The sequence below is a fragment of the Myotis daubentonii genome, chromosome 4 (genome assembly GCF_963259705.1).
Source record: "Myotis daubentonii chromosome 4, mMyoDau2.1, whole genome shotgun sequence".
Lineage (NCBI taxonomy): Eukaryota > Metazoa > Chordata > Mammalia > Chiroptera > Vespertilionidae > Myotis > Myotis daubentonii.
The window spans coordinates 14,318,405-14,343,943 of NC_081843.1; the positions used below are offsets into that span (position 1 = coordinate 14,318,405).

At 58.2% G+C, this 25,539-nt stretch overlaps 2 protein-coding genes across 11 annotated transcripts in view; one reads left to right on the plus strand and one right to left on the minus strand.

Moving 5' to 3' along the window:
- TSC2 (TSC complex subunit 2) overlaps window positions 1–10,133 on the plus strand; it is a 36,831-nt gene extending 26,698 nt beyond the window's left edge. For 6 of the 7 annotated variants that reach the window (XM_059692736.1, XM_059692737.1, XM_059692739.1 and 3 more), the window contains 14 exons: window positions 63–215; window positions 344–456; window positions 878–1,093; window positions 2,243–2,446; window positions 4,372–4,496; window positions 5,226–5,719; window positions 5,969–6,044; window positions 6,305–6,391; window positions 7,372–7,558; window positions 7,872–8,011; window positions 9,231–9,309; window positions 9,380–9,471; window positions 9,558–9,656; window positions 9,791–10,133. In XM_059692736.1, the coding sequence (XP_059548719.1) occupies window positions 63–215; window positions 344–456; window positions 878–1,093; window positions 2,243–2,446; window positions 4,372–4,496; window positions 5,226–5,719; window positions 5,969–6,044; window positions 6,305–6,391; window positions 7,372–7,558; window positions 7,872–8,011; window positions 9,231–9,309; window positions 9,380–9,471; window positions 9,558–9,656; window positions 9,791–9,955 (2,230 nt within the window). In that variant the 3' untranslated portion in view covers window positions 9,956–10,133. The remainder of the gene's footprint in view (window positions 1–62; window positions 216–343; window positions 457–877; window positions 1,094–2,242; window positions 2,447–4,371; window positions 4,497–5,225; window positions 5,720–5,968; window positions 6,045–6,304; window positions 6,392–7,371; window positions 7,559–7,871; window positions 8,012–9,230; window positions 9,310–9,379; window positions 9,472–9,557; window positions 9,657–9,790) is intronic. The other variant, XM_059692738.1, reaches the window with a different exon arrangement.
- A 4-nt stretch (window positions 10,134–10,137) lies between these two features.
- Window positions 10,138–25,539, minus strand: part of PKD1 (polycystin 1, transient receptor potential channel interacting) — a 50,329-nt gene continuing 34,927 nt past the window's right edge. For 2 of the 4 annotated variants that reach the window (XM_059692733.1, XM_059692734.1), the window contains exons 27-46: window positions 24,089–24,259; window positions 23,861–24,004; window positions 23,556–23,766; window positions 23,334–23,460; window positions 21,665–21,781; window positions 21,526–21,575; window positions 20,921–21,105; window positions 20,724–20,817; window positions 15,614–15,732; window positions 15,334–15,536; window positions 15,066–15,260; window positions 14,523–14,662; window positions 14,008–14,120; window positions 13,615–13,762; window positions 13,379–13,504; window positions 12,963–13,137; window positions 12,350–12,640; window positions 12,130–12,264; window positions 11,754–12,056; window positions 10,138–11,665 (exon numbers count right to left, since the gene is read on the minus strand). In XM_059692733.1, coding sequence (XP_059548716.1) covers window positions 11,198–11,665; window positions 11,754–12,056; window positions 12,130–12,264; window positions 12,350–12,640; window positions 12,963–13,137; window positions 13,379–13,504; window positions 13,615–13,762; window positions 14,008–14,120; window positions 14,523–14,662; window positions 15,066–15,260; window positions 15,334–15,536; window positions 15,614–15,732; window positions 20,724–20,817; window positions 20,921–21,105; window positions 21,526–21,575; window positions 21,665–21,781; window positions 23,334–23,460; window positions 23,556–23,766; window positions 23,861–24,004; window positions 24,089–24,259 — 3,515 coding nt within the window. In that variant the 3' untranslated portion in view covers window positions 10,138–11,197. Of the gene's footprint in view, window positions 11,666–11,753; window positions 12,057–12,129; window positions 12,265–12,349; window positions 12,641–12,962; window positions 13,138–13,378; window positions 13,505–13,614; window positions 13,763–14,007; window positions 14,121–14,522; window positions 14,663–15,065; window positions 15,261–15,333; window positions 15,537–15,613; window positions 15,733–20,723; window positions 20,818–20,920; window positions 21,106–21,525; window positions 21,576–21,664; window positions 21,782–23,333; window positions 23,461–23,555; window positions 23,767–23,860; window positions 24,005–24,088; window positions 24,260–25,539 lie in introns of those variants that run through there. The other 2 variants (XM_059692735.1, XR_009452514.1) reach the window with 2 other exon arrangements.

A 25,539-nucleotide genomic window follows, 5' to 3' on the forward strand; every position in this document is an offset into this window, starting at 1 on the left:
GATGCCCCTCCAGTGCTCCCCCGGGTGGTCCAGCAGCAGGGCCTCCACTCCTGTGCTTTCAGGTCCCCTGTGGGAGAGTTTCTCCTGGCCGGAGGTAGGACCAAAACCTGGCTGGTTGGGAATAAGCTTATCACCGTGACAACTAGTGTGGGGACTGGAACCCGGTCGCTTCTGGGCCTGGACTCTGGAGAACTGGAGGGCAGTCCAGAGTTGAGGTGACTGAACCTTCCGCCCCCTGCCTGCTCAACCCTGACAGTGCCCAGGCTTGCATGGGACAGTGCTGTGCTGGTCTTGAGCCCATGGGGCACCCTGGTCACGCTCTGTATGGGCCCTCTGTCTCCAGCTCTGACCTCAGCATGCACAGGAGACAGACAAAGGAGGCACCAGCCAAACTGGAGTCCCAGGCTGGGCAGCAGGTGTGCCTCGGGGCCCGGGACCGGGTTCGCTCCATGTCTGGTGAGCCTCCACCCCACTCCCTCACAGACGTGTCTCTAGATCCCTGAGCTCAGCAAGGCCCTGAGAGCCAGGGGCCCAGGTGGTTGGCTTTAGGCCTGGCCCAGTTCCTGAATGAGGGGGTGCTGTCTCTGTGAGCCCGCATCGTGGGTGGGAGAGGGTGTAACAAAGGCTGCTGAGGGGTCTGTTCTCACGGCCAGTGTTTCCTGTGATCCCTCAGCAATCCTGGCCTTTAGCTTAGCTCACCCCTGGGCTCTTCTCAGATGCCCTAAGAGGGCCATGCCCAGGGAGGGCTGAGCTGTTCTGGGCACTGACGTGGGGCCTCTTGGCCAGATGGGCCTTGGGTGGAGCAGCCAGCTCTGTGTGGGTGGCTTTGCACCGGGCAAGAGGTGGTCACCAGCCATTCTGCCCTCAACCCCTTCAGGGGGCCACGGCCTTCGCATTGGTGCCCTGGACACTCCAGCCTCCCACTTCCCAGGCAGCCCTGCTTTCCCGGGTCCACAGACTGCACCAGCCAGCAAGCCTGAGAAGGCCTCGGCCAGCACCCAGCGCCCGGTGCAGAAGGAGAAGACCAACCTGGCGGCCTATGTGCCCCTGCTGACCCAGGGCTGGGCAGAGATCTTGGTCCGGAGGCCCACAGGTACTGAGGGGGTGGCCCTGTGCTCAGCCAGCGTGGGTCTCTTACCACATAGTGGGGGACAGTTACCCATAAGGGGGAATCACACGAGCGAGCAACAGGCAGGCTGGGCCACAGGCATTTGAGTTAAGTCCGCAGAGGTGGACATGCAGGTGGCTAAGTGGGGACAAAACAGTCCGCCCAGGTTCCATAACAAAGCGCCATAGACTGGGGGGCTTCCGTAATGAATGCATTTCCTCAGTCCTGGAGTCCGGAAGTCTGAGATAAGATGTCGGCAGGGCTGGTTCTTGCTGAGGCCTTGGTTTGTTTATTGATGGTCATCTCCTCCCCATGTCCCCACATTGATGTCCTTCTACATGTGTCTCTGCCCATATCACCTCTTGTGAGGACACCAGTCAGATTGTATAGGGCCCACCAGTACGACCTCATTTTACCTTAATCTCCTACTTAAAGACCTCATCGCCAAATAGAGTCACCCTCTGAGATCCTGGGGGTTAAGACTCAACATGACTTTTAGGGAGATAGACTGTAACAGGTATTTCGGGTTAAAGAAGGACTTAGAAGCCAAGGCGCAGGGTTGAGGAGGCACCTTGGTCATGGTCTGGGCTGATGGTGACCGAGTGGTGAGAGGGATGGGATGCTGGGCCGCAAGGCCCTGGAGGTGAGGGTGCGGAGAGGCTCCTCACTCGTGTTTTAGCCCAGTCCCCCTGGGTTCCCGTTGGAGAGGGGGCCATCGGGAGGTGGGAGACCAGGTGAGAAAGGGCCAGATAGGCAGGAGGATGTGGGTGGGGTCAGGTGAGACACTGATGTGAGGAGGCTCAGGAAGAAAGGTTGAGCCATTACCCTCCAGGGTCAGAGCCTTGTGTGGAGGAGGACAGAGCCCAGAGCCTCTGAAACTAGGCCCTGCCCAGTCCACTGGCAAAGAGTCTGCTGCCTTGAAATGCCTCCTGAGCCTGGTCTGGGTGCAAGAGCTGACCTGGGCAGAGGCTTGCTCATCACTAAGAAGGGTGACCGCTAGATAGGTGTTAGTCTGACCCCAGGTGCATACCCGAAAGGACGGCGTACCAGGGGCTGCCCAGGGAGGGCCGGGGGTGGGGAGGTGACAGGTTGGATGCATGGACCTGCAGCCTGAGGGGTACTGCCTGCCCTCAGGGAATACCAGCTGGCTGATGAGCCTGGAGAACCCGCTCAGCCCCTTTTCCTCGGACATCAACAACATGCCACTGCAGGAGCTGTCCAATGCCCTCATGGCCGCAGAGCGCTTCAAGGAGCGCCGCGACACGGCCCTGTACAAGTCACTGTCAGTGCCGGCAGCCAGCTCAGCCAAGCCTTCCCCACCCCCACGGTCTAACACAGGTGAGCACTGGCCTGTCTCCCACCTGGTACACCCCATCTGGTGGCGGTGTGGTCTACCACACGATGGCACATGCCCAATGGGGCCCCCAAATCTTTCTTGGTACTGCCAGCCTCGGGCATTGCAGGGAGGGTGCCTACGCTGCTGACCCTGATGTTTGGGAGCAGGGCCTGCTCCAGCAGCGGGACTCCTTAGAGACGGCACTGGGGGCGTGGCAGGCTGATGTCTCCTCCGCGATCCTACTCAGGATGGATGTGGGCAGGGCTGTGAGAGCCTCTGCCCTGCTCCCTCCTCCGGGTGCTCAGTGTGGGGGGCTACAGGGGGGCCCCCACTTTTGCTGGGTTGTGGATTTGGATGCGCCAAGTACATAGCCTGAGCCTGCCTGTGAGCTCTGATGCCCCTGCCTGACTGGACTGGGGCCGTCCTAGGCCACGCTCTGGCCACAGATAGGCTCAGAGGCCGAGCTCTGTTCCCGAGGGGGAGGGATGCACTCCCTCCCCAGAATCCACTCCAGCAGCGTAGAGAGCTGAGACCCCGTGCGCACCTGCCCACCTGCCTGCCCGGACGCTGCGGGCCCTCCCCTCTCTCCAGGCTCTCGTGGTGCCTGTCCTTTCTGCTCCACCTGTGCACAGTCTCTGCTGGCTTCCCTTGCAGTGGCCTCTTTCTCGTCCCTGTACCAATCCAGTTGCCAAGGAAGGTTGCACAGGAGCGTTTCCTGGGCAGGTATTCGTGCATCTCCTCAGGAAAGCAGGGCTTGCTGCAGAGCCCTGCTCTGCCTCATAGGTGCTGTTTTCACTGTCCCTCCTCCGCTCATCCCTCCGTGATCTTGTCAGCCTCTCCTTACCCTCCAGGATCAGGGCCCTGACTCGCATGGAGATATCTGTGCATAATGTCTGCTTTGCCGGCAGGAACCCCTCTGGATGGGCCCTTCCAGCCCCTTCTTCAGGTTTGATGAGGTGACACTGGGCAGCTGAGCCACAGGTGCCGGCAGGGCACAGCTTTTTAGGGGTGAGCCTGGCCCTGGCGGTTCAGCCGAGCTGACCTTGCCCTGGCCTCTGGTGGTCTCACAGGTTGGGCTGTCTGCCTTTACTATAGTCATGGACTGGCTGAGGACCCTGCAGACTGGCCTCTGGCCTGTTACCCCCAGGCCCTGGCAGGGAGGGCTTGACCTGGGCAGCACTCTGGTCTGCCCGGATCCCCTGTGTGGGCAGGAGCCGGTTAGGAAGGGGCAGTGTGCAGATGGGCTCTGGCAGGTAGCTAATGCACTGTGCATGTGCAGGGCTGTTTGTGGGTGGCCTTGGGCTGAGCTAACCCTTGGTGGCTTCTTACCCTGCCCCCAGCCCTGATACTGGCACAGGAAATGCTGCTTTGGGGCATCATGCCTTCTGAGCACACCTGGCTTCAGGTTTGGCTTGGATTTGGAAGGCAAGCCTCTGCTTCCCAGAACAGGCTCCCCCGTTTGTCTGCACAGGGGCTTCTCCCGTGTCCGTCTCTCCTCCCGTCCAGGCAGGGAGGAGCTCAGGCCTCTTTCCCCAGGTCCTGCGGCTGGTCCAGCCACTCCTCCTGAGCTGGGCCTCATCCAAGGTGTCCCTCCCTCTCGGGGACGTCTGCCCTCGCCTCCCTGCCTTGCTGCAGGAGCAGCGGCGCTTCTCTGGATACCTGGCTGGGTGGGTGGGAATTCGAGAAGCCTGATGACCCCTCATCCTGGCCCCCTGGAGCCCGTGTAGGAGTCGCCCTGTGTCAGGGCTCACACCCACTCCAGCTGGCCTGGTGGGCAGGGTGGCTTAGAGCCACAGGCAAGGAGGGCCTTGGGTCAGGTTCTGCTGGGGGCACCTGTGCCCTGTCATGGGGAAAAGGCTGGTACCTTTGAGGCCACGTGAGCTCCCTGGGCCGGACCAGCACCCAGCAGCCATATGTGTCCTCCCAGACTCTGCTGTGGTTCTTGAGGAGGGAAGTCCAGACGAGGCTAATTTGCTGCCCCCAGAACTGGAGGACTTTGAGGCAACACTAGGCACAGACAGGCGCTGTCGGCACGCTGAGGCTTACAGCAGGGTGAGTGTCGCTGGGCACCAGAGCCACTGGCTGAGGGGCCCTGTGGGTATTCTCCATTTGGGCCTTCAGAGCCAGGCTTGCTTTCAGATCTCAGCCTGAGCCACGGGGTGAGGGAGGAGGGGTAAGACTGAGGCAGGGTTTCTCAAGCTTTGTGGTTCTGAACTTGGGCAAGTCTTTTCCCCAACTTTTTTTTTTTTTTTAAATATATTTTTGTTCGTTTCAGAGAGGAAGGGAGAGGGAGAGAGAGATAGAAACATCAATGATGAGAGAGGATCATTGATCAGCTGCCTCCTGCACACTCCCCACTGGGGATTGAGCCCGCAACCCGGGCATGTGCCCTTGACCAGAATCGATCCTGGGACCCTTCAGTCCCTGGGCTGACGCTCTATCCACTGATAGAGCCAGGGCTTAAGCGAGTCTTTTAACCCACCTTTCTCATCAGAGAAATGGCTGCTCCTCCCAGTCCCTTCTGCTCAGACAGTGGATTTCTAAGAGCTCCATCTAGGGGTGGCTCCTTACTGGGGCAGCCTTTGGTTTGTGGGGTACTTGGCTCCTTTGCCCAGCGTGTTGCACAGGCAGGTGCTGTCCTGGGGGAGGTTGGGATCATCAGCTTGGTTCTGGTGGCTCTGTGGCCCTGGGCAGGAGGACATGTGGGGCCTCATTGCCGCCAGGTAAACCCCACAGGGGCTCAGTGACAATGAATGTTTTCTTGGGATACATTCTTTCCAGTCATCTTCAACCTCTAGCCAGGAGGAGAAGTCATTCCACGCAGAGGAGCTGTCTGCTGGGGGAATCCCCATCGAGCGGGCTGTCTCCTCCGAGGCAGCCCGGCCCTCCGTGGACCTCTCCTTCCAGCCCTCACAGCCCCTGAGCAAGTCCAGCTCCTCTCCTGAACTGCAGACCCTGCAGGACATCCTCGGGGACCCTGGGAACAAGGCTGATGTTGGCCGGCTGAGCCCTGAGGCTAAGGCTCGGTCACAGTCAGGGATCCTCGATGGGGAAGGCACTGCCTGGTCAGCCCCAGGCGAAGCCAGCCGGGGCCCCTCCCACGCCGAGGGTCCCATGCCTTCCGGCTGTCCCCGCTCCCCCAGTGGCCTGCGGCCCCGAGGCTACACCATCTCTGATTCGGCCCCGTCACGCAGGGGCAAGAGGGTGGAGAGGGACTCCTTCAAAAGCAGAGCAGGAGCCGCCAATGCCGAGAAGGTGCCAGGGATCAATCCCAGGTGAGCCTCACCCTCTGGGCTGGAGCTCCCGGACAGTCTCGGGTAACGCGGCATCTAATTGCTTGGGTAGAAAAGGCTGGGGTACAGGTCTGCATATCCTCTGTTCTGGCTGTTCAGAGTCACAGGAGAGGGCAGTCCTTGGGCCGTGGGCACAGGCCCTGCTGCTCTGTGTGTGCTGACTGCACTGCCAGGACCTCGATCTGGGACCTGCAGTGCCACGCTCCGCCCTCATCATCTTTCCCTCTGCAGCTTTGTGTTCCTACAGCTCTACCATTCGCCTTTCTTTGGTGACGAGTCCAACAAGCCAATCCTTTTGCCCAATGAGGTGGGCGTGCCTTTTCTCCCCTTCAGGGGTTCCCTGGAGCCTGGGGTCAGGGCACAGTGGGATGTCCAGCTCTGGGTAGAGGTGGCCTTAACCCAGGCTTGCAGAGGGCTGCAGCCTCCGCTCCCTGTGGCAGCCTGTGGTGACCTACCCGGGTGGGGTGAGCCCTCCTTTGGCAGGCATCTGGCTGAGCCTGGCTAGGCAGGGCGGGTGGCAGGGGACAAGCCACTGCCCTGGACTCAGACCAGGCTCTGTGGCTATAGTCTTTCGAGCGGTCAGTGCAGCTCCTCGACCAGATCCCATCATATGACACGCACAAGATTGCCGTCCTGTACGTGGGAGAAGGCCAGGTGAGGCTGCTGGGATGGCAGGGCCTGGCCTGAGTGCCAGGCAGAGCTGGGCGGCCCTCCTGCTTGGGTTGGGGGTTGGGAGTGTGGACCTTGGTCCTCCACAGGGCTGTTACCATGTAAGTTGCTAGAGTATGAAGTGGTTGTTGAGCTCCATGCCAGGTACTATTCTGATGTGAGGACCCAGGAGTGGGAAAGGTCAGTGTGTGAGCACATGGACCCCAGAGGGTGCTGAGGACTGGAGGGGGAGGGGAGGTCCCAGGAGCCTGACTGTGAGCAGGGTGCTGCTCTCGTCAGTGATCCAAGGGAGGTGACACTGAGCTGAGATGTGAGGGAGATAGTATGTGTGCAGGTGTGTGTGGGAGCATCCATTGTAGGAAAAGCCCATGCAAAGGCCCTGGGGAGGGGCGCGCCTTGTGTAATTGAGGGTTGGCAGTGAGTGAGCACTGGGCAGGGGGTGGAGGTGGAGGTGGGGAGCTAATGGGGAGGGGCCAATCAGCGAGAGCCTCATGGGTCACTATAAGGCTGCATTTCTATTCCCAGTGAGGTGGGAGGGTCTTGGATGGCTTTGAGTCAAGGGCTTGCTATGACTCAACCGAAACCTCAAAAGCATCCTCTGGTTGCCGAGTGGAGAAGTGGGGTAGTGACAGTCCAAGTGAGAGAGGGGCAGGCCTGAGGAGTAGTCAGTGGGTGCTGAGGAATGCTAGGGTTCTGGGTGTGTTTTGACGGTTGAGCTGACTACATTTGCTGGCAGACTAATTATGAGAGAAGGGGGAAGTCCAGGATGTCACCTGGGCAACTGTTGGAATGAGGTTACCTTGCACTGAGTCCGGGTTGATGACGCAAGTGGCCGTCTTTGCCAAGCCACACCATTCACCCCGCCCCGACCACCCCCGGCTCCCAGCAACCCCCTGGGGCCCTTGGGAGCTGTGCTCGGGGGGGGGCAATTTGGGAGAGGTGCCACCATGCTTCTCTCTCTACAGAGCAATAGTGAACTCGCCATCCTGTCCAACGAGCATGGCTCCTACAGGTACACGGAGTTCCTGACAGGCCTGGGCAAGCTCATCGAGCTCAAGGACTGTCAGCCGGATAAGGTGTACCTAGGTGGCCTGGACGTGTGTGGCGAGGACGGCCAGTTTACCTACTGCTGGCATGATGACATCATGCAAGGTGTGAGCCGTTCTGTGGCATGTGTTCTCCCAACCTCCTTCCTATTGGCCTGTCCTCAGGGGAGCAGGGGAGGTGTCCAAGGGCCTGAGGGCATCAGCCTAAGCACTGAGGCAGCAGTTGGGTTGCAGCTCTGCTTCCAGAAGCTCTGCCCTCAGGGGGAGGAGCCAAGCTGCTGGCCAGGCACCAGAGACATGGCTCCTGCAGGCGCCCAGAGCTTCTGCTCCTGCCGAGAGGCATAGAGACCCCACTGCCCCTGGCCGGCACCCTGCCTGGCCTGGGCCGGGCCCATGCAGCTTCCCCCTCTCCCTCACAGCTGTCTTCCACATTGCCACCCTGATGCCCACCAAGGACGTAGACAAGCACCGCTGTGACAAGAAGCGCCACCTGGGCAACGACTTTGTGTCCATTGTCTACAATGACTCTGGCGAGGACTTCAAGCTGGGTACCATCAAAGTGAGCAAGGGGCTTTCAGGGCGGGTGGGCATGAATCTGGGTCCCTGGGCACCCTAGCTGGGGGCCACGTCTCTGGGGAAGTGCCCACTGGCACCTGTTGAATAGAAGCAGTGAGTGCCACTGAGATCAGTGTGGTGACAAGCAGCAGCACTGACTTGCTTTTGTGTCCCGCACTGCCAGCTGGGGTGGCCAGGTCCCCCCTGAGCCGTGTCCTTCTCTGTAATGAGGATGACAACCCTGCCAGTTTCTTCTCTGAGCCTGTGGCACACGGCGGTGGTTTTGTGAGGATGCAATGTGCTTAGCAGGGTGCGTGCATGTAGCAGGTGCTTAGTGTGCGCATAACGCTGTGAGCCCTGTTCCCTTGCTACCTCCTGTCATTGCAGCGTGGTGGGGGTGGGGATAGGCCCTGGATTCCCTCCCCTTTTCATGTGCTTGGGCTCGAGGTCCTAAGGGGAGGAGGTGGGCTCAGTCCTGGCAACTTGTCAGAGTGGGGACATGGAAGACAGCTAAGGCCAAGCAGGGTGGGGAGCCCAGCACAGCCCGTGTCTGAGGTGCTGGTGCTCAGAGGGGTTCAGATTTCTTCTCAATGCAACGGGAAGCTTTGGAGGTTACTGAACACAGGCTCTGGGCAGACCCGGTGGAGGGCAGGAGTGCCTGTAGGGAGGCTGGTTGGTTCTCCTTTGCTGCAAAGCTGGGAGCCCAGGGAGTGCTGAGGCGTGGGTGGTTGAGGCTGCCCCGTGAGGTGAGTGTGCGGTACTGGGACGTGCCGGCTGGTGAGACTCTTGGGAGCTGTCAGCGTGTGGAGGGCATCTGAGCCAGGGGCTGGGAGCCTGCAGAGCTACACGTGCTGCTTTCAGTTGACAATGAGGCAGTTTTCAGCTGGGTGGCAGCAAGTGCCCCAGACAGTGGTGTGTGTGTGGGGGGGGGGGGGGGGGAGGGGGCGGGCAGGGAGGGACTCTGTGACTGTTTAAGATTTTGACTGTGAATTTAAACTTTGGCAAATTCATATGCTGGGATCCTGGTGTGGAGAAGTTGGGTTTTAGAACATAAGGCAGCCGAGAGGACATATACCAGCCCCAGTCCCCAGGCTGGATAGGAGGGAGTGTGCAAAAACAGCAATGGCATCAGCGAGCATCTGGCACTGACGAGCCACTGCCCTTCATGAGGAAGGGGCAGAACGTGGCCTCGGTGTGGGGTGACCCTGCTTCTGTCTGAGCAGGGCCAGTTCAACTTCGTCCATGTGATCATCACCCCCCTGGACTACGAGTGCAACCTGGTGTCGCTGCAGTGCAGGAAAGGTGAGGCCTGGGGCCTGGTGGGGAGGCTTTTGGGGTCCTGAGCCCCATGTGAGTGCTGTGTTTCCCCCAGACATGGAGGGCCTTGTGGACACCAGCGTGGCCAAGATTGTGTCTGACCGCAACCTGCCCTTCGTGGCCCGCCAGATGGCCCTACATGCAAATGTGAGCAGAGGCGGCATCTTGGGCAGGTGGGACAGGCCATAGGTACCACCCATAGAGGACTCACCACTGTGCCCACCCTGCCCCAGATGGCCTCACAGGTGCACCACAGCCGCTCCAACCCCACTGACATCTATCCCTCCAAGTGGATCGCCAGGCTCCGCCACATCAAGAGGCTCCGCCACCGGGTAGGGTGGATGGGCACCTGGTTGCAGAGGTTCCCCCAGACAATGGTGGCTGGCCAGGGTGGGCACCAATATCCACCTGGGAGAAAACACGTGCTGCCCTCTGGGCTTGCTGCCAAGGCCTCCTCTCTCCTCAGATCCGTGAGGAAGCCCACTACTCGAACCCCAGCCTGCCCCTGATGCACCCCACGGGCCATGCCAAAGCCCCAGCACAGGCCCCCGCCGAGCCCATGCCCACCTATGAGACAGGCCAGCGGAAGCGCCTCATCTCCTCCGTGGATGACTTCACAGAGTTCGTGTGAGGCTGCAGCTGGGGCAGTGCCTGGTCCTGGGGGAGCTCACGACGCTGAGGACATGCCCAGGGCTCCTTGCAGCTGCCCTGCTAGACTCCCTGCCCCCTACAAGGCATTGGGCAGCATTTATTTGTGCAAATGAATAAAGTGGTCATGTGCCCACTGGCCCTCAATGCTCGGACAGACACAGGTAGCAGTCAGCCAACTCGTTTATTTGACTTTGTCTGTTGGGGGGAGGTGGAGAGGGGCAGGATCAAGGCTGAAGCTTTGGCCATGCCCACAGAGTTAAGGGGGCCCATCAGGTTGTTTTCAAGGCCTCCCCCCTTCAGGAAAGCCTCACACAAATTGTTTGCACACTCGCCTTCCCCAGCCCCGGGAGCCAGCCCCAGGGAGGGGTCTTTCCCCCACAGTAGTGCTATTCCTGATTCAGACCCGACACCAGCAGGCCTGGGCCCTGCCTCTCACTGCCTGGCCTTGGGCAGGGCAGCAAGGCCATGGTGGTGATAAGAACTGCCTAGGGAGTAGCCGTGCCCTCAAACAAAAGCCCCGGCACCTGCCCAAGGCCAGACTCAGAAACAAGCAGCAGCTGTCACTTCCTTGGCTCTGGCCATGTGGGCACATGTCTAAGGGAAGGAGGCCAGCTCTGCAGTCCCAACTCCCCCTCCATGCAGGCAACAGTGGGCACCAGGCCATTGCAGCTACCAGGCCCCTTGGCCCTAGTGAAAAATAGCGACGTACAAAAATATATACATTTTTAACCCCATATAAATTACTGACAATAGACATAGATGGCAGCTGGAAGTAAGTGCACTCAGCAGGGGACAGGAGAGGTAATAATTTAGGGGGAGGATAAGGGGTGCAGGTTCCCTCCCCGCAGCCTGGATCCTTAGCAAGGGGGAAATGTCTGCCCAGGAGGTGGGGCCGGGCACAGCCCGCTGTACCTGAGGACTTGGGAAATAAATTAGTATCTCAAAGGCCGGGCACTCGGTCCAATACTGCTGTGTCCTCCCGCAGGGGGCTGGAGAGGGGACCCTGGGTCCTGACTGGCCACTTGGCCTCTTTAAAGTGCTGAAGCCCACAGAGAGACAAGTGCTGCCCGCTCTCTGGGGGCGCTGCGTGCAGCTGTTCTGCCTGGCCCTAGACCTGGAGGGCGGCAGAAAGTAATACTGAGCATTATCTCCTGGGCCCAAGGGGCTGGAGTGAAGCCACAGGCCACCCCGGGGAAAAGGCATGAGCTCAGGTCCCTGGGGACTAAGTGCTGCTGGGGTGGACCTTGTTCTTGGCCCGTAAGGAAGCCCTGCTGGGGCTTGTAGTCAGGCCGATGCCTCGACTGGCCCGGGCAAGGCGGCTGGGCAGGGCTGACTGCAGGCCTGCGGAGGAGCCAGGGGCAGGGAAGGCTGGGGACCGGCTGGTTCTTCGGCCATGCAGGCTCTGCAGCCTTCGCTCCAGCTGGTAGACGTCCTCCGTGGCCTGGTTGAGTCGGTCAAACTGGGCAAGCAGGGCCTCGAACACGGCTTGGAGGCGGGAGGGCTCGGGTTCCACCCGTGGCCCTGGCCTGCCTAGGCCCACACCCAGCCCATCCAGCTGGCTGGAAGAGGTGGAGAGACGGGAGGCATCGGAGTCCCCGGTAGGCGGGGGCACATCCGGGGACGACTTGGAGCCCCTGGATGAGCGGGAGGGCAGTGGCTCCATCCCTTCGAAGCGGACTTTGTGGCGGAACTGGGGGCGGCACAGGGGCTCGGTTAGTCCGGCTGCGCCCTGGTGAGCCCAGGGCGCGTCCCTCTCCCCCCCTCTGGGCCGTACCCACCTCCTTGACCTTGCTGAAGCCCATCCAGAGGCGCAGTCGGCGCAGCAACAATTCTACCATCTCGTAGTCCTGTGGCTCCCAAGCCGGGCGGTAGAGCTCCCCACGAAGAGTATGGTACCGCCACCGGAGGAGGACTGCCCCCAGCCTCAGAGCACCCCACAGTCGCAGGGCCCAGAGCCCCGTGCACAGCACAGGGGACAGGCGCCAGGACTCAGGGCACAGGGCTGGCCAACCAGCCCTGGGGCACACCACCAAGAGGGCCTGGGCCGCACTCTTCAGTGAGTCCACGCAAGAGGATACCAGCTAGGGGAAAGGTGGCCTGAGTCAGGGGTGCACCCCGGGCTAAGCCTCCCCCTAGAGCCCCACCATCACCTACCAGAACAGCCAGCTGAGCATAGGCCACCGCGAGCATCACCAGGCCTAAGGCTGCCCCCAGGAGCTCCGGCAGGGCCCGGCACAGCGTCTTGCCGAAAACCGACCACTGACGCACGAAGCGCAGCTGCTGGGTGGCCTGTGGGCAAGGGGCGTCAGCCGACCAACCCTGGCCCCGCCTGCCCCCCCCCCCCCCCCCCCGTGCCCGCTGGTCCAGCCCTCACCTTGACCAAGAGCAGGAAAAGCAGCGAGGCGCCCAGACCACGGGCCGCAGCGCTCAGCTGCGCCACCTGCTCAAAGCTGGTGAAGCGGCGTGGGCGGCGGCGCACGAAGCGCGTCCACTGGCGGTCGGCAGCGCCCAGCTGGGCCAGGCGCAGGAGGGCGGCGGCAGCCGTCAGTGCCACCAGCAGCCACCGCGCCCAGGCCCCCGGCCGCGCCAAGCGCACACGCCCCTCCCTGCGCCAGGCACGCGCCTCCGCCACCGAGAAGTACAGTGCGAACAGCAACAGGCTCACCTGCGGAGGGGGCCGCGGGGCAGGACCTGAGTAGGCGGTCAGGGTGCGCTGGGGGCGGGGCTGGGTGAGGGTGTGTTGGGCTTGCTGGGGGCGGGGCTGGGTGAGGGTGTGGGCGGTGTCAGGGGGCGCTGGGGGCGGGGCTGGGTGAGGGTGTGGGCGGTGTCAGGGTGCGCTGGGGGCGGGGCTGGGTGAGGGTGTGGGCGGTGTCAGGGTGCGCTGTGGGCGGGGCTGGGGTGAGGGTGTGGGCGGTGTCAGGGGGCGCTGGGGGCGGGGCTGGGTGAGGGTGTGGGCGGTGTCAGGGGGCGCTGGGGGCGGAGCTTACCGTGGTGAGCAGAGGCAATGAGAGGCCTGCGCTCAGGCGCCGCAGCGCAAACGGACGGACGCTGAGGGAGGCCACAGCGTGTCCCGCCACGGGGAACTCGAGGCGCAGTGTGACGGCGGCGTGCAGTCCCACGGCAGGGCTGTAGCGTGTGAACTCCACGAACACTGCCCGGCTCCTTCTCAGACGGCAGGGGTGAGGAACAGGACAAGGGAGGGGTGAGAGGGCAGGAACCTCAGAGGCAGGGCCTCTGGTGTCTGGGGTGGGGGTGGGGATGTGTGGGCTGGGGAGGAAGTGCAGTGACTGATCTGGAGCGACAAAGCTGGGGAGTGGGCGTAAACTGGGCTCTCTGATGAGGGGACCACCCAGGGTTGAGTGGGCCGCGGCAGAGCGAGGCAGCCTATCTCATGAGCGCCTACCTGTTGTCGATCCAGTTGTGCAGCTGCAGAAAGCCCAGCTGCTCGCGGCTCTCCTCCAGGCTCAGCCCCAGCTCCTGCACGTAGCCCCCGCTGTCGTACACAGAGCAGTAGCCCCAGTACCAGACGCTGCAAGTGAGGGGCAGTGTGAGACAGCCCGGCCCTGCAGCAACCTGGGAGCCATGCTGGCCGGGATGAGGGGCTCCTCTGGAGAACACCCTGGTCCCTCCTGTGCTCACCCCAGCGCGTCTGGCGCAGAGTAGGCCCACATCTCAGAGCCGTTATGGGCAGCACTCCCCCAGCCAATGCCATAGTCGCTGGTGCTGAAGCCACCTGAAGCTGCTGAGCACGTGTGCGCCCCTGAGTCTGGCCGGTCTGGGCAGAGAGCTGAAATCAGAGGGCGGGGACTGAGCATGACCCAAACAGGATGGCTTACTGTTGACCAGCTCCACATGCTCTCCCCTGAAACCCTCCCAGTACCTGAAGATAGATGTCCTGGTCTCACTGACTGATAAGGAAAATGAATCAGGGAGAGGGTAAAGTCACATAGCTAGGGAGTTGAATCAAAACCCTGCCAAAGGCTTCTCTTTGGAAAAGAGCAGGGACAAGTGACAGAGTGGCCCCCAGCTCACCTTCCTTCAGCCGCACCTGCCGCAACCGTGGGGGCCCCAGCTCTGGGCTGGACTGGTTCCCATGGACGTAGGGGAGCAGCACATGGGACATCCACGGCCAGAACTCATCAGACCTGCCCGCACCAGAAACAAGTCACATGCTTCGCCCCTCAGCTCCCCGTGCTGCCAGGGGTCAGAGATCCAGGGAGCACAACTACTGCAAGCCTGGCCCAGCCAGAAGAGGCTGTCAGTGCACCAGAGGGGATGAGGCATAACCTTGGCCTATTGTCGTTTGGGGACAGATAACTCTTATGGGCTATCCTGGGTGCCCTAGCATGTTCAGCAGTATCTCTGGTCACTACCCATTGCCAGCAGCACCCACTCCAGTCCTGATAACCAAAAATGTGTCAAGACCCTTCCCAATGTCCCTTGGGGGCTGAGCTTGACCAAGGGCAGGATCACGGTGAACCCTGGTTGGCATCAGCACCACCCTGGCCCAGCAAACAGATGTGTACATGCGTCCAGGGTGTCCGTACCGGGTGATGGCCAGGAAGGCCTGGCTATCTAGCTCCTGCCTGATGGCACTTTGCAGGCGGTAGGCGTGGCTGTGGCACGAGGCATCCCCATAGTTGGCCAGCAGTGTCACGAGCAGGAAGAGCATGTACACCAGGAGGCTCTGGGGGACAGGGACAGCCTCGTGTCAGCCAATCCCAGCCCAGCTGCCGCAACAGGGCGAGGTTCTGGGCAGCCAACTGCCCACGGCCAGGGCGCCCAGCACTGATAAGGGCAGCACAGACACCCCACCTGGGGGCAGACACGTGACCCACGGAAGGCCAGGGAAGCCACACCTAGGGCCCTGCCAGAACAGGCAGAAGCAGGCACTGGAGGTGGGTACAAGGGGCAGAGCAAGGACTAGGGGCATCAGGAGTTGGGGTGAAGGGAGGGAGACGGACCCAGGCTGCAGAGCCCTAGGGCCTTCTTTGGAGAGGAAGGGGTACATGTGAGGTTTTTGAGAAGAGGCTGCACTGGCCAAGAGGTATAGAGGGTGGGCAGGCACTGGCCACGACAGCCTGACTCACCCGCAGCATTTTGTGTAGCCTCTTGACTTTTCGGGCTTCCTCCTTTGCCAGAAAGAGCGCAAAGCCGTGTGGGGGCCGCACACGGGGCACACGCTCACTCACAGGTGTCACCGCCGGGCTCTCCACCAGGGTGTCATCCTCGTCAGGGTGCAGCCGCTTGGCCACCAGGGAGAAGTACAGGGCTTCCAGCAGAACCTGAGCCAGGGGTGGCATCAGAGAGGCCCACGCGTGCCAGAGGCTGGCAGCCTGGCCCCCGCATCCCACTCACCTTGAGCGGCTCCCAGCCGAGGAACGAGGCCAGGAAGCTGGAGCTGCTTGAGAGGAGCCACATGACACTCACGCCAGGGGGGAAGTTGGCGCCGACCCACCCTGAGACTCCCACGGCCACAGCCACCAGCAGCAGGCTGAGCCCATGGGCCAGGGGTGCACACCAGGCCGGCAGCAGTCGCTTCCGCAGGCCCTCCACCAGCCCTGGGGAGGCAGAGACAGGTGGGTGACCGGGGGCCCAGAGGGAGGGCGGGGGGGGGCACCCTGGGGACACAGCGCACCTGTCCTGGTGAGCTTTGCTGACGGGGGCTGCTCCCACATCAGGCCTGGGCTGGGGAGGCCGCTCTCCCCCCGTCTCTGCAGCATCAGCATCTCCGTCCTCTCCCCAGGAGCGCTGGACCTGAGGCACAGGAGGGGAGCAGCGACGCTCACCTGGCAGCCCACACACTGCCCACCTCCTCTGAGGCCGTTCCTTGAGCCTCGCTGGGCCTTGCCCCTCACTCCCACCCCCAGGTCCTGGCAGCCTGTCCCTCACCCCCTCACCTCCTGCTTACTTGTCGATCTTGCCCCATAACTCTCTGTGACCTGTGCCACCTCTCTCCTGTCCTGCCACCACTCCAGCAGCCGTCGGCTTCACAGCAGCGTCCCCCTGCCCGCTCTTCACACCTGTGAGCACTGCCCATGCCTCGGGCCTCCCTCCTCAGCCTCCCGCTGCACACGGTGCACAGAGAGCCCTGTGCTCGCGCACCTTTGGAACCTAAGACTAACTTTTGAACGAGGACGTATGTTTACAAATTCCAATAGCACACAGCAGTCCATGGGACCCACACACTGCGTGTCTCTCATGGTGCCACCGGCCTTCCCAGCTGCTACCCTGGAGAGAGAATGAGAGGAAACGGGAGAAAGAAGAAAGCGGGGAAAGGGAAGCAGGACCGGGGCAGGCACTTACCGAGCAGGCAGTGCACACACTCAGGGTGATGTCTGCACAGCTGTGCCCTGACTACAGAAACAGAAGAGAACAGGCCCCACAATCTCAGAACCTGCCTGCCACTGAGCTACCCTGAATATTTCTAGTTTATGCATCTCCGAGGGCAGTGGTCGGCAAACTCACTGCCAACAGAGCCAAGTATCAACAGTACAACGATTGAAATTTCTTTTGAAAGCCAAATTTTTTAAACTTAAACTATATAGGTAGGTACACTGTTATTAACTTAATTAGGGTACTCCTAAGGCTTAGGAAGAGCCACACTCAAGGGGCCAAAGAGCCACATGTGGCTCACGAGCCGCAGTTTGCCGACCACGGTCCTAGAGGATCAAAGGCAACATTGTCCAGGGGAGTGGGAGATCACAGAGGATAGCAGTGCCAAATTCTCCTTGAAACTGACTTTTCTGATTATAAAAGTAGCATAAACTTTGTAGAAAGTAGGTTAATAACTAGAGAACAGAAAAGACAAGGTGGAGAGACAGGGAGTAGACATGTCCCACATGAAGTGTGAGGACCAGGAGCCACAGCCGTTGGAGGACAGCAAGGAGCAGCAGCAGGACAAGGAGGCCGCCCAGAGGAAGCTGGTGGGGCAGCCAGAAGTGGGGTTTCTAGCCCTCCTGTTGCCGCCTCCAGGGCCAGTCGCCCGCTGATGGTGATGGATGGGAAGCCAGGGCCCTGCTCTTCCTCTCTGGGCTTGAGCATCAAGATCCTGAAGGAGAGCGCCCCGGAGCTGATCGCAAACATCAACCAGAGCAGGCAGGACCCTGCACTCACGCCCGACTTCAGGCACAGCCTCAAGACAAGGTTTGGGACCTGACAGAGCAGCTGGAGGAGCGGATGCATCAGCTTTATAATTACAAGGTCACTCAGGAAAGGTTCCAAGAGTTCACCCAGAAAAGGGCCAAGACCAGCCATTTGGAAACAGAACTCAGACTGTGCCACTGTGGAGACCATGTACAGAGACCTGTGTGTCCAGGCAGGGCTCCTGCTTTGGAAGAAAACAAGCCCATGAAGACGGTGAATGCTGACAGCTGCTGCGTCACCGCTCAGCGATGGACACCGAGAGAAGGCGCCGAGGCCACCACTCCAGCCACTTAGAAAGCTGTGTGTACAGTTCTACAGGGATCGCAGCGCGCACACGCGCGTGCACACACACACACACACCCCACACCCACACCCCACACCCCCCCACACCCCCCCACACACACACACCACACACACCCCCACACCCCCCCCACACACACACCACACACACACACCCCATACACACACACACACACACACCCACACACACCCCACTCACCCACACACACCCACACACACCCACACCCACACACACCCCACACACCCACACCCACACCCACATACACACACCCCCCCCCACACACACACCCCATACACACACACACACACACCACACACACACACACACACACACACACCCCACCCACACACACACACACACACACACTCACACCCACACACACACACCCACACACACACACCCCCTACACACACACACACATACCACACACACCCCACACACACCCCACACACACACACCCCCCCCACACACACACCCCCCACACACACACCCCCACCCACACACCCCACACCCCCCCACACACCCACACATACACCCCCCCACACACACACACACACAAACCCCCACACACACCCCACACCCCCACACACACACCCCACATACACCCCCCACACACACCCCCCACACACCCCCCCACACCCACACACACACCCCCCCCACACACCACACACACACACCCCCACACACCCCCCCCCACACACACACACACACCCCACATACCCACACACACACCCCACCCCACACACACACACCCCACCCCACACACACACCCCCACACAACCCCACACACACCCCACACACACCCCCCACAGCCCCACCCCCCCCACACACACCCCCACACACCCCCACACACACCCCACACACACCCCCCCACACACACACACACCCACACACACACACCCCCACACACACATACCCCACACAAAGGCAGCGAGTCCAGCCACCGCCATGGGCCCAGCTGTGGTGTCCCCAACATGTGGCAAATTTACCCCACCCCAGCCCTGCACAGTTCATTAAACATTTGAATTTCGAAAGAGAGAGAACAGATACTTAATACCCGCATTTCCATCATGACAGGAGCAGTATTGTTATAGTTATTTCTAATCCCTTTTCTATATGTTCATGTTTATATTTCACATGTGTGTATAAACATGTATCAAATCATATAGTGGATACAGCATAGCATACACACAAATTTACATTCAAGTCTAAGCCGCGTGACAGCAAAGGCTATGTTTGCTGTTGGAAAGCATTCACCGATTCCTTCAGTCACCCAACAAGTATGCCGATCCCCTAGAAATATAGGCCCTATTCTAAGCACTGAGTGAAAAGAACAAAGTGCACAAACTTACAATGTGCACATGGTAGTGGGGGAAGCAAACATTAAGCATGAACACTGCGTACTGTATGGGAAGCAGGGGAGGGGACCGAGGCGTACGTGTGTGTGTGTGTGTGTGTGTGTGTGCGCGCGCGCACATGTGCACATGTGCATGGGTCCATGTTGTTGCACCTTACTGCCTTTGCTTAAGGCAGGAAGGAAGGTTCTGGTTAGGCAGCTTTGAGTGAAGACCTGAAGGAAGTAGACCATGAAGCTCTTGTCTTGCGGAGGAGCAGGCTAGGCAGAGGGAGCAGCAGAAACAAAGGATGGAGGCGGAAGAGTGAGGGATGTAGCCGGAAGGAAGTGGGTAACAGAGGGAAGGTGGCAGGAAAGGACTTGGGAAGGTGTGGAGCCTGGCTGGGTACGGCTGTGAGGCATGTAAGGAGTGCACCCAGTCCTGGTGGGCACCTCCAAGTTGCCCCGATGACATTTCCCTCCTGGCATGACACCCCTACGTAGTTTCCTCCCAGGGAGAAACCAAGAGGACCTTGTGGAATGACAGTGTGTGACTAACGAGGCTGACCATTGAGGGAGCTGACCATCCACTCTGGGGCACTGGCCGCCACGCTGTGAGGACGCCTGAGCAGCTCAATGGTGTGGTCCAGACGGAGAAGCTGAGGCCTCCCACCAACAGCCAGCACCAAGATGCCCGTCATCTGAGCTGTTTTAAGCCCGGAATTTGGGGGCAACCCATTATGCAGCCATAGCTAACCAGTGCCCGAGGAAGGCTGTGACAGGGCCTGCCTCACGGAGCAGACTCTCTCTGGTGTCGATGGAGCACTCCGCTAAGGTGGCCCTGGAATGGACCAGGCAGAAGATGACGCCTGGATGGAAGGGGCACGGGCAGATGGAGAGAAGACTTGTGTACGGAAGGATGCAGAAAGGAGTCAAGGATGAAGCTACAGTTTTTGGCTGGGGGTGGCAATGTCTCAGGGGGGAAATAAGTGCTCAGTGCATGTTGTTAAGTCCGTACTGCACACTAACTATCCACGAGGAGAAGCTGTGGGCAGACAGTCGGTGTCTGAACAGGGATCCGCAGGGGGTGTGCTGCTGCAGGTATTCGGGTGTTGGGGGTGGTCAGCTTATAATTACTACCCTAGAATCTCCCTATGTTACAGTTTTTAATCAACTGGCATTTCTTCATAAAAATGCCATCATGTCATGGTTATCTATCTTCATAAAATGATTGGAGAAACTTTCCCTTTTTCTCTGTGTCCTGGGACAATTTGTGCATCTCAGTAATTTTTGGTTGCTTGAAATTAAAAGAGTTAAAGGAATATAAATATAGATAGTAAAATAAATATGAGAAAATAAGCAAAGTGCCTGACCAGTGTTTCTCTGGTTAGAGCACCAGCCTGCGCCCTCAAGGAACCCGGGTTCGATTCCCAGTCAAGGGCACGTATCTGGTTTGCAGGTTCGATCCCCAGCCCTGATCGGGCCATGTGCAGGAGGCAACCAATTGATGTGTCTCTATCACATCAATGTTTCTCTTTCCCTCCCTCCCTCTTCCCTTCCACTCTCTCTAAAAAGCAATGAAAAAGATATCCTTGGGTAAGGGTTAACGACAACAACAAAAAGTAGCCGGGAGTTCCTAGTGAATCTTGTTACTAAATTGGAAACAAGTCGTCTCAAAAGAAAAAAATGGGACATTTAAAAACCTGACAACGATTCTTATCACAGCCACCCTATCTGTTCCTCAAATGTCCCTCCTCCTGCTATACTAAAGGGAACATTCGCCGGGCCACGGCTGATCCCAGGAAGTCCTTTCAACCAATGAGGGACTCAGAGGTCAAACAACGTTACCCCAGCTCCACACTGGGGCCATGGGGCTGGACAACATGAGGCCAGTCCTATGCAGGAAGCGGGGCTTCTTGGCCTGGGTCCCCTTCGCATGCCTCCACCCCCCAAGAGCTGGGCACTCACAGGCCGGTGAGTAGATCCGTTTCTACTTGAGTGTCCTGGGTGGGGGCCAGGCTGCTGACCCCTTCAGCCAGGATCTGCCGGATCAGGTCTTCATCTAAAGAAAGCAGGATGTGTCATCAGGGTGGCTTGGGCTCCTCCCACCCTGAGCCTTAGAACCCTCTTGGGAGAACTTACGGGTGTCTCCCATTCCTGCTCACCTGAAGCTGAGAAGTATTTGGCAGGTGAGGAGGGGCTGACCAGGGAGAGACTGTCCTCCTCAGGGCCCAGAATGTGGCCCATCCGACCCCGTGCCAGCCGCTGCAGGGTGCTGCCCACGATGGATGGGTCACTCAGCAAGTCTGGCCAACTGAGCGTGCCTTCGCTGGATGGCCAGCACACTAGGCTATAGATGACACGGGTCAGCAGGGGGAGCCCAAGGAAACACGTCTGCACATCCAGTCACACATGGATACATGGGGCTTCTGAGCAAACACCCCCCTGGAACAGTGTGTGACAACACAAAGGGCCAGCAAACACTGGACGAGGACACGCGACAGCACATGCAGCCCAGATACCCATGACATGGCACACACGCAGCCCAGGTAACCATGACATAGCACACATGCAGCCTGGACACCCATAACATGCCACACACGTAGCCCAGGTAACCATGACATGGCACACATGCAGCCCAGGTAACCATGACATGGCACACACGCAGCCCAGGTAACCATGACATGACACACATACAGCCCAGGTAACCATGACATGGCATGTGCAGCTGACCTACACCAAGGTCCACATTTTCTCTAGGGGCCCCCACCTTTTGGAATCGTCCAGAAATAAGTCACTTTTCATTTGTCCAGCAAAGGCCTGTTGAAAAGTACAGAGCCTCAGACTCCAAGCTGCCCAGAGGCAGTGACACCCACCCAACCCAGGCAGGGCCCGTCGGGAGCCCTCACCTCAGCACGGGGCCCAGGGAAGGTGAGGAAGGAGCTGTCCAGCACAGAAGAGTCCAGGTAGCTGTCCATGTCCAGGACCTGCTGCCCTGTGGGTGTGGGGTTTGGGGCACCAGCCACCTACAGGGAAAGGCAGGTAGTCAGAAGGGGCAGCTCTAGCTACTATTTCAGGGACACATGCAACCTCCTGAGCAGGTGGAGTCTAGACTAGCTTTTCCTACAGAATGTTCTGGAATGACGCACACATTCTATACCTGCACTGTCACCGCAGCCCAAGCATGTCAAACTCGCAGCTCATCAACGAATATTTTTGCGGCCCAGCCAATATAACAGCATATAAGAAACGTCTTAATAAAAATTTCCTAACTTAATTTTTACAATATCCTGTTATACATGATTATTAATAATGAACGACAATGTTAGCTAATGACTGTTTGCTATAATTGTGTTGCATCCATTTCCCTTACACGCAGGCACACCATTTCTCTCCACCAATACTAGCAGCGAATATTTTAGCAGCCGATTGCCATGTCATTAGTCTTGTACTGACTTGTATGGTGTGTGCAACAGGAAATGTATCGCTTTTGGAGAACAAGAAAAATAGGTTTATTTGCATTATGCTTATTAATTTGTGCAGTTATTCAGTGTCTGGTAAGTTAATGTTCAAGAAAAAATATTAATTTTTATTAAAATGTTCTATTATTTTGTGTTAATGATTACTCATTTATTTCAGCCCTTTGTATTCAGCATGTCTCTATCGAAATAAACCTGTTTCCATGTAAATGGAAGCTTTTGTTTTTTGCGGCCCACATAAACTTAAACCTTGTTTATTTGGCCCGTGTTAGCCTTTGAGTTTGACATGCTTGCCGTGCCACTACAGAGCACTTCAAATGTGGCTGGAGCAACTGAGGAACCGAGGTGTTGATCCTATCCTATGTAATAAAAGGCTAATATGCAAATTGTCCCCTCGACCAGCTGCCTGTGGCCCCTCCCCCCAGCCAGTTTGGCCCCAATTGGGGCAGGCCAGCCGGACCCCACCTGTGCATGAATTTGTGCACCAGGCCTCTAGTGTAAATATAAACAGCTGCATATGGCTAATATCACTGTGCTGGATTCCTGGGGTACATCCCTCTTGGTCATGTGTATAGTCCTCTTATGAGCTGCTGGATTTGATTTGCTATTTTGTTGAGGATTTTTGCCTGCATATTCCTAACGAGAGTGGTCTGTGGTGCCCCTGTCTGGCTGTGGTGTCAGGGCCATGCTGGCCTTGTGGGGTGAGTGAGGAAGTGCCCTTCTGCTTTTGAGCCTGGGAAGAACTGCTGATTCTTCTGTAACTGTTTGGTATAATCACCAGTGGGGCCATCTGGGCTTCTCTTCATGGGAGGTTTTAAACTCAACCTCTGTACTTGCCACATGTGTGCTCAGGTTTCCTATTTCTCCCTGAGGCAGTTTTGGTAGTTTGTCTTTCTAGGAACTTGTTTGTTTCTTCTGAGTTATCAGTCCTGTTAATTTCTGTGTTGTTGGTAGTGACATCATTTCAACAACTGTATTTCTCCTTTCCTCCAGTTGAAGGCCTTGCTGATTTTCCCTCTTTAGCTGCCATGCTGGACAGCACAGCCCTCTGCACAGGCAATGGGGCCCTATTCTCCAGGCTCCGAGGTTCCCAGCCCACCTTGCTCCGGGACATCCGGAAGAGGAACAGGATAACCAGGTAGATGGGGTAGACAACCACACTGGACACTAGGCCAACGGCAATCGTGTCAACACTCAGCGGAATCAGACTGGACACAGGCCCCGAGCTATGTGGCAAGAGAGGAGAGACCTGGCCAGGTTAGGCCGGGGGGGCAGGAGAGGGGTTGGGCAGAGGGAGTACTCCGAACCCCCAGGCACCCACCTGTAGGCAGTGTCTCCCACGACCCCATACCACACCGCATTGGCACCCAGGAACAGGCAGATGAGGAGAACACAGCAGGTGGCCCGCTGGACGCGAGTGAAGCGGCTCCGTGGCGGCCGGTCCCATATGGAGAGCCAGATGTGCTTGTCAAAAAAGCCACGCTGGAGCTCAGCCACCAGGAGGCGCTGGAACCGCCGAAGGGCTGCGTCACCTAGAGAAAGGGCACAGATGGGGTTCCAGGAGGCCAGAGGCGCCGGCTCCTCCTCCAGCCTCGGGGTGCGACAGGGGTAGTAGCAGGCCCTTACTCGCTGCCAGCACCTCCTTCTCCACCAGGCCCCCATTAGCCTCAGTCTCCACTGACAGCCAGTCGTTGACCAAGAAGAAAGTGCTGCGGGCGGTCTGCAGATCCCTGACGATGACGTGCTGCAGGAACCAGGCGGGACTGAGCCCTGCAGAGGGGGCGGGAGCTGGGTCAGGGCGGCAGAGTGCCAGTCGGGAAGGAGAGAGGGGCAGGAGCAGGTGCCCACTCAGACCTTTGTTGTCGTGCCACACTCGGATCTTCCACACACTGCCCAGGCTGTGCGGGGTGGCAATCTGGAAGATGTCCAAACTATTGCGGTGAAAGGCTCTGTCCCCATCCAGGTGCCGGTGGCCACTCCGGCTGTCCGCCCCATACAGCATGATGCCCACATGTGCCGTGGTGCCTGGGGATGGAAGGGGAGGCGGTAGGACTCTAGGTTTGCTGCCCACCAGCCGTTTTTTTCCTGTTCCTTCATTCAAGCATAGGCAGTCCTCACTCTGCTCAGCTCTTATGAACACAAATCTCAGTTACCTAATTTGTTAAGTAAACACAGCCCCAATGACATGATTCATATGTTAGATATGACGGTATGTTAACTGTAACTGTGTGAAATATAAACTTGGCTGCTAGCTCTTCAGTCCACTGTGTAAATAAGGGATGCACAGCCTGATCAGTGGCCATCGCTCACTTCTCCCAAAGCCGGCTGATGACGGTCACGGTGCGTCTTTCAGTTCCCACAGACCCCCCAGTGTGTGATGGTGCTGCCTCCTGCTCTCCCCAAAATGAAGCCACCCGTGTTTTACAAGAATGAGCCACCAAAGCAGGGCACTGGCCGGCAAAGAGGAAAGTACAGCAAATAAATGAAAAATGGTAATGCTGGATGTGAACTCTGAATCCAAGGTGAATGCACCACTGAAGCAGCAGCCATGGGAGTGCGGACCCTGCGGAGACTCCAGAAAGGCCACCAGTGACAAACTTTCCAGCATAAATAAGGGCAGTGGCCGTGACAAAATGGACAATGATGTTACAGAACAAATATGGGGGCAAAAACTTCGTATTAAAAGAACTCTCCAAGGTATTTCATGATATGGAGAGTGCAAACAAGAAATGTTAGGTTCAGCGGTTCTCAACCTGTGGGTCGCGACCCCTTTGGGGGTCGAACGACCCTTTCACAGGGGTCGCCTAAGACCATCCTGCATTATCAGATATTTACATGACGATCCATAACAGTAGCAACATGACAGTTATGAAGTAGCAACGAAAATAATCTTATGGTTGGGTCACAGCATGAGGAACTGTATTTAAAGGGCCAGAAGGTTGAGAACCACTGTGTTAGAATACGGCCTTTCGCCAGGGCACAGAAAGACGGTCACTCCGTATTGTGAGTTACATGAGAAAACACTGTTAAACTATTCTTGGTAAGTTTTTCACAAAGAAATAAAACACTTTAATTCCCAGTGTGTCTGTTTTAAGTATGCTGTACTAACTAAATGTTTCAAGTTATACTGTACTGTTTATAGCCAATGGTTTTTACCATCTTGGAAATAATTTTTATTGTTTTCACAATGATTTATTATCATTTAATAATCATTTCCCACCCTGGCTGGTGTGCTCAGTGGTTAGAGCATCAGCCTGCAGACCACAGGGTCACAGGTTCAATTCCTGGTCAAGGGCATGTACCTG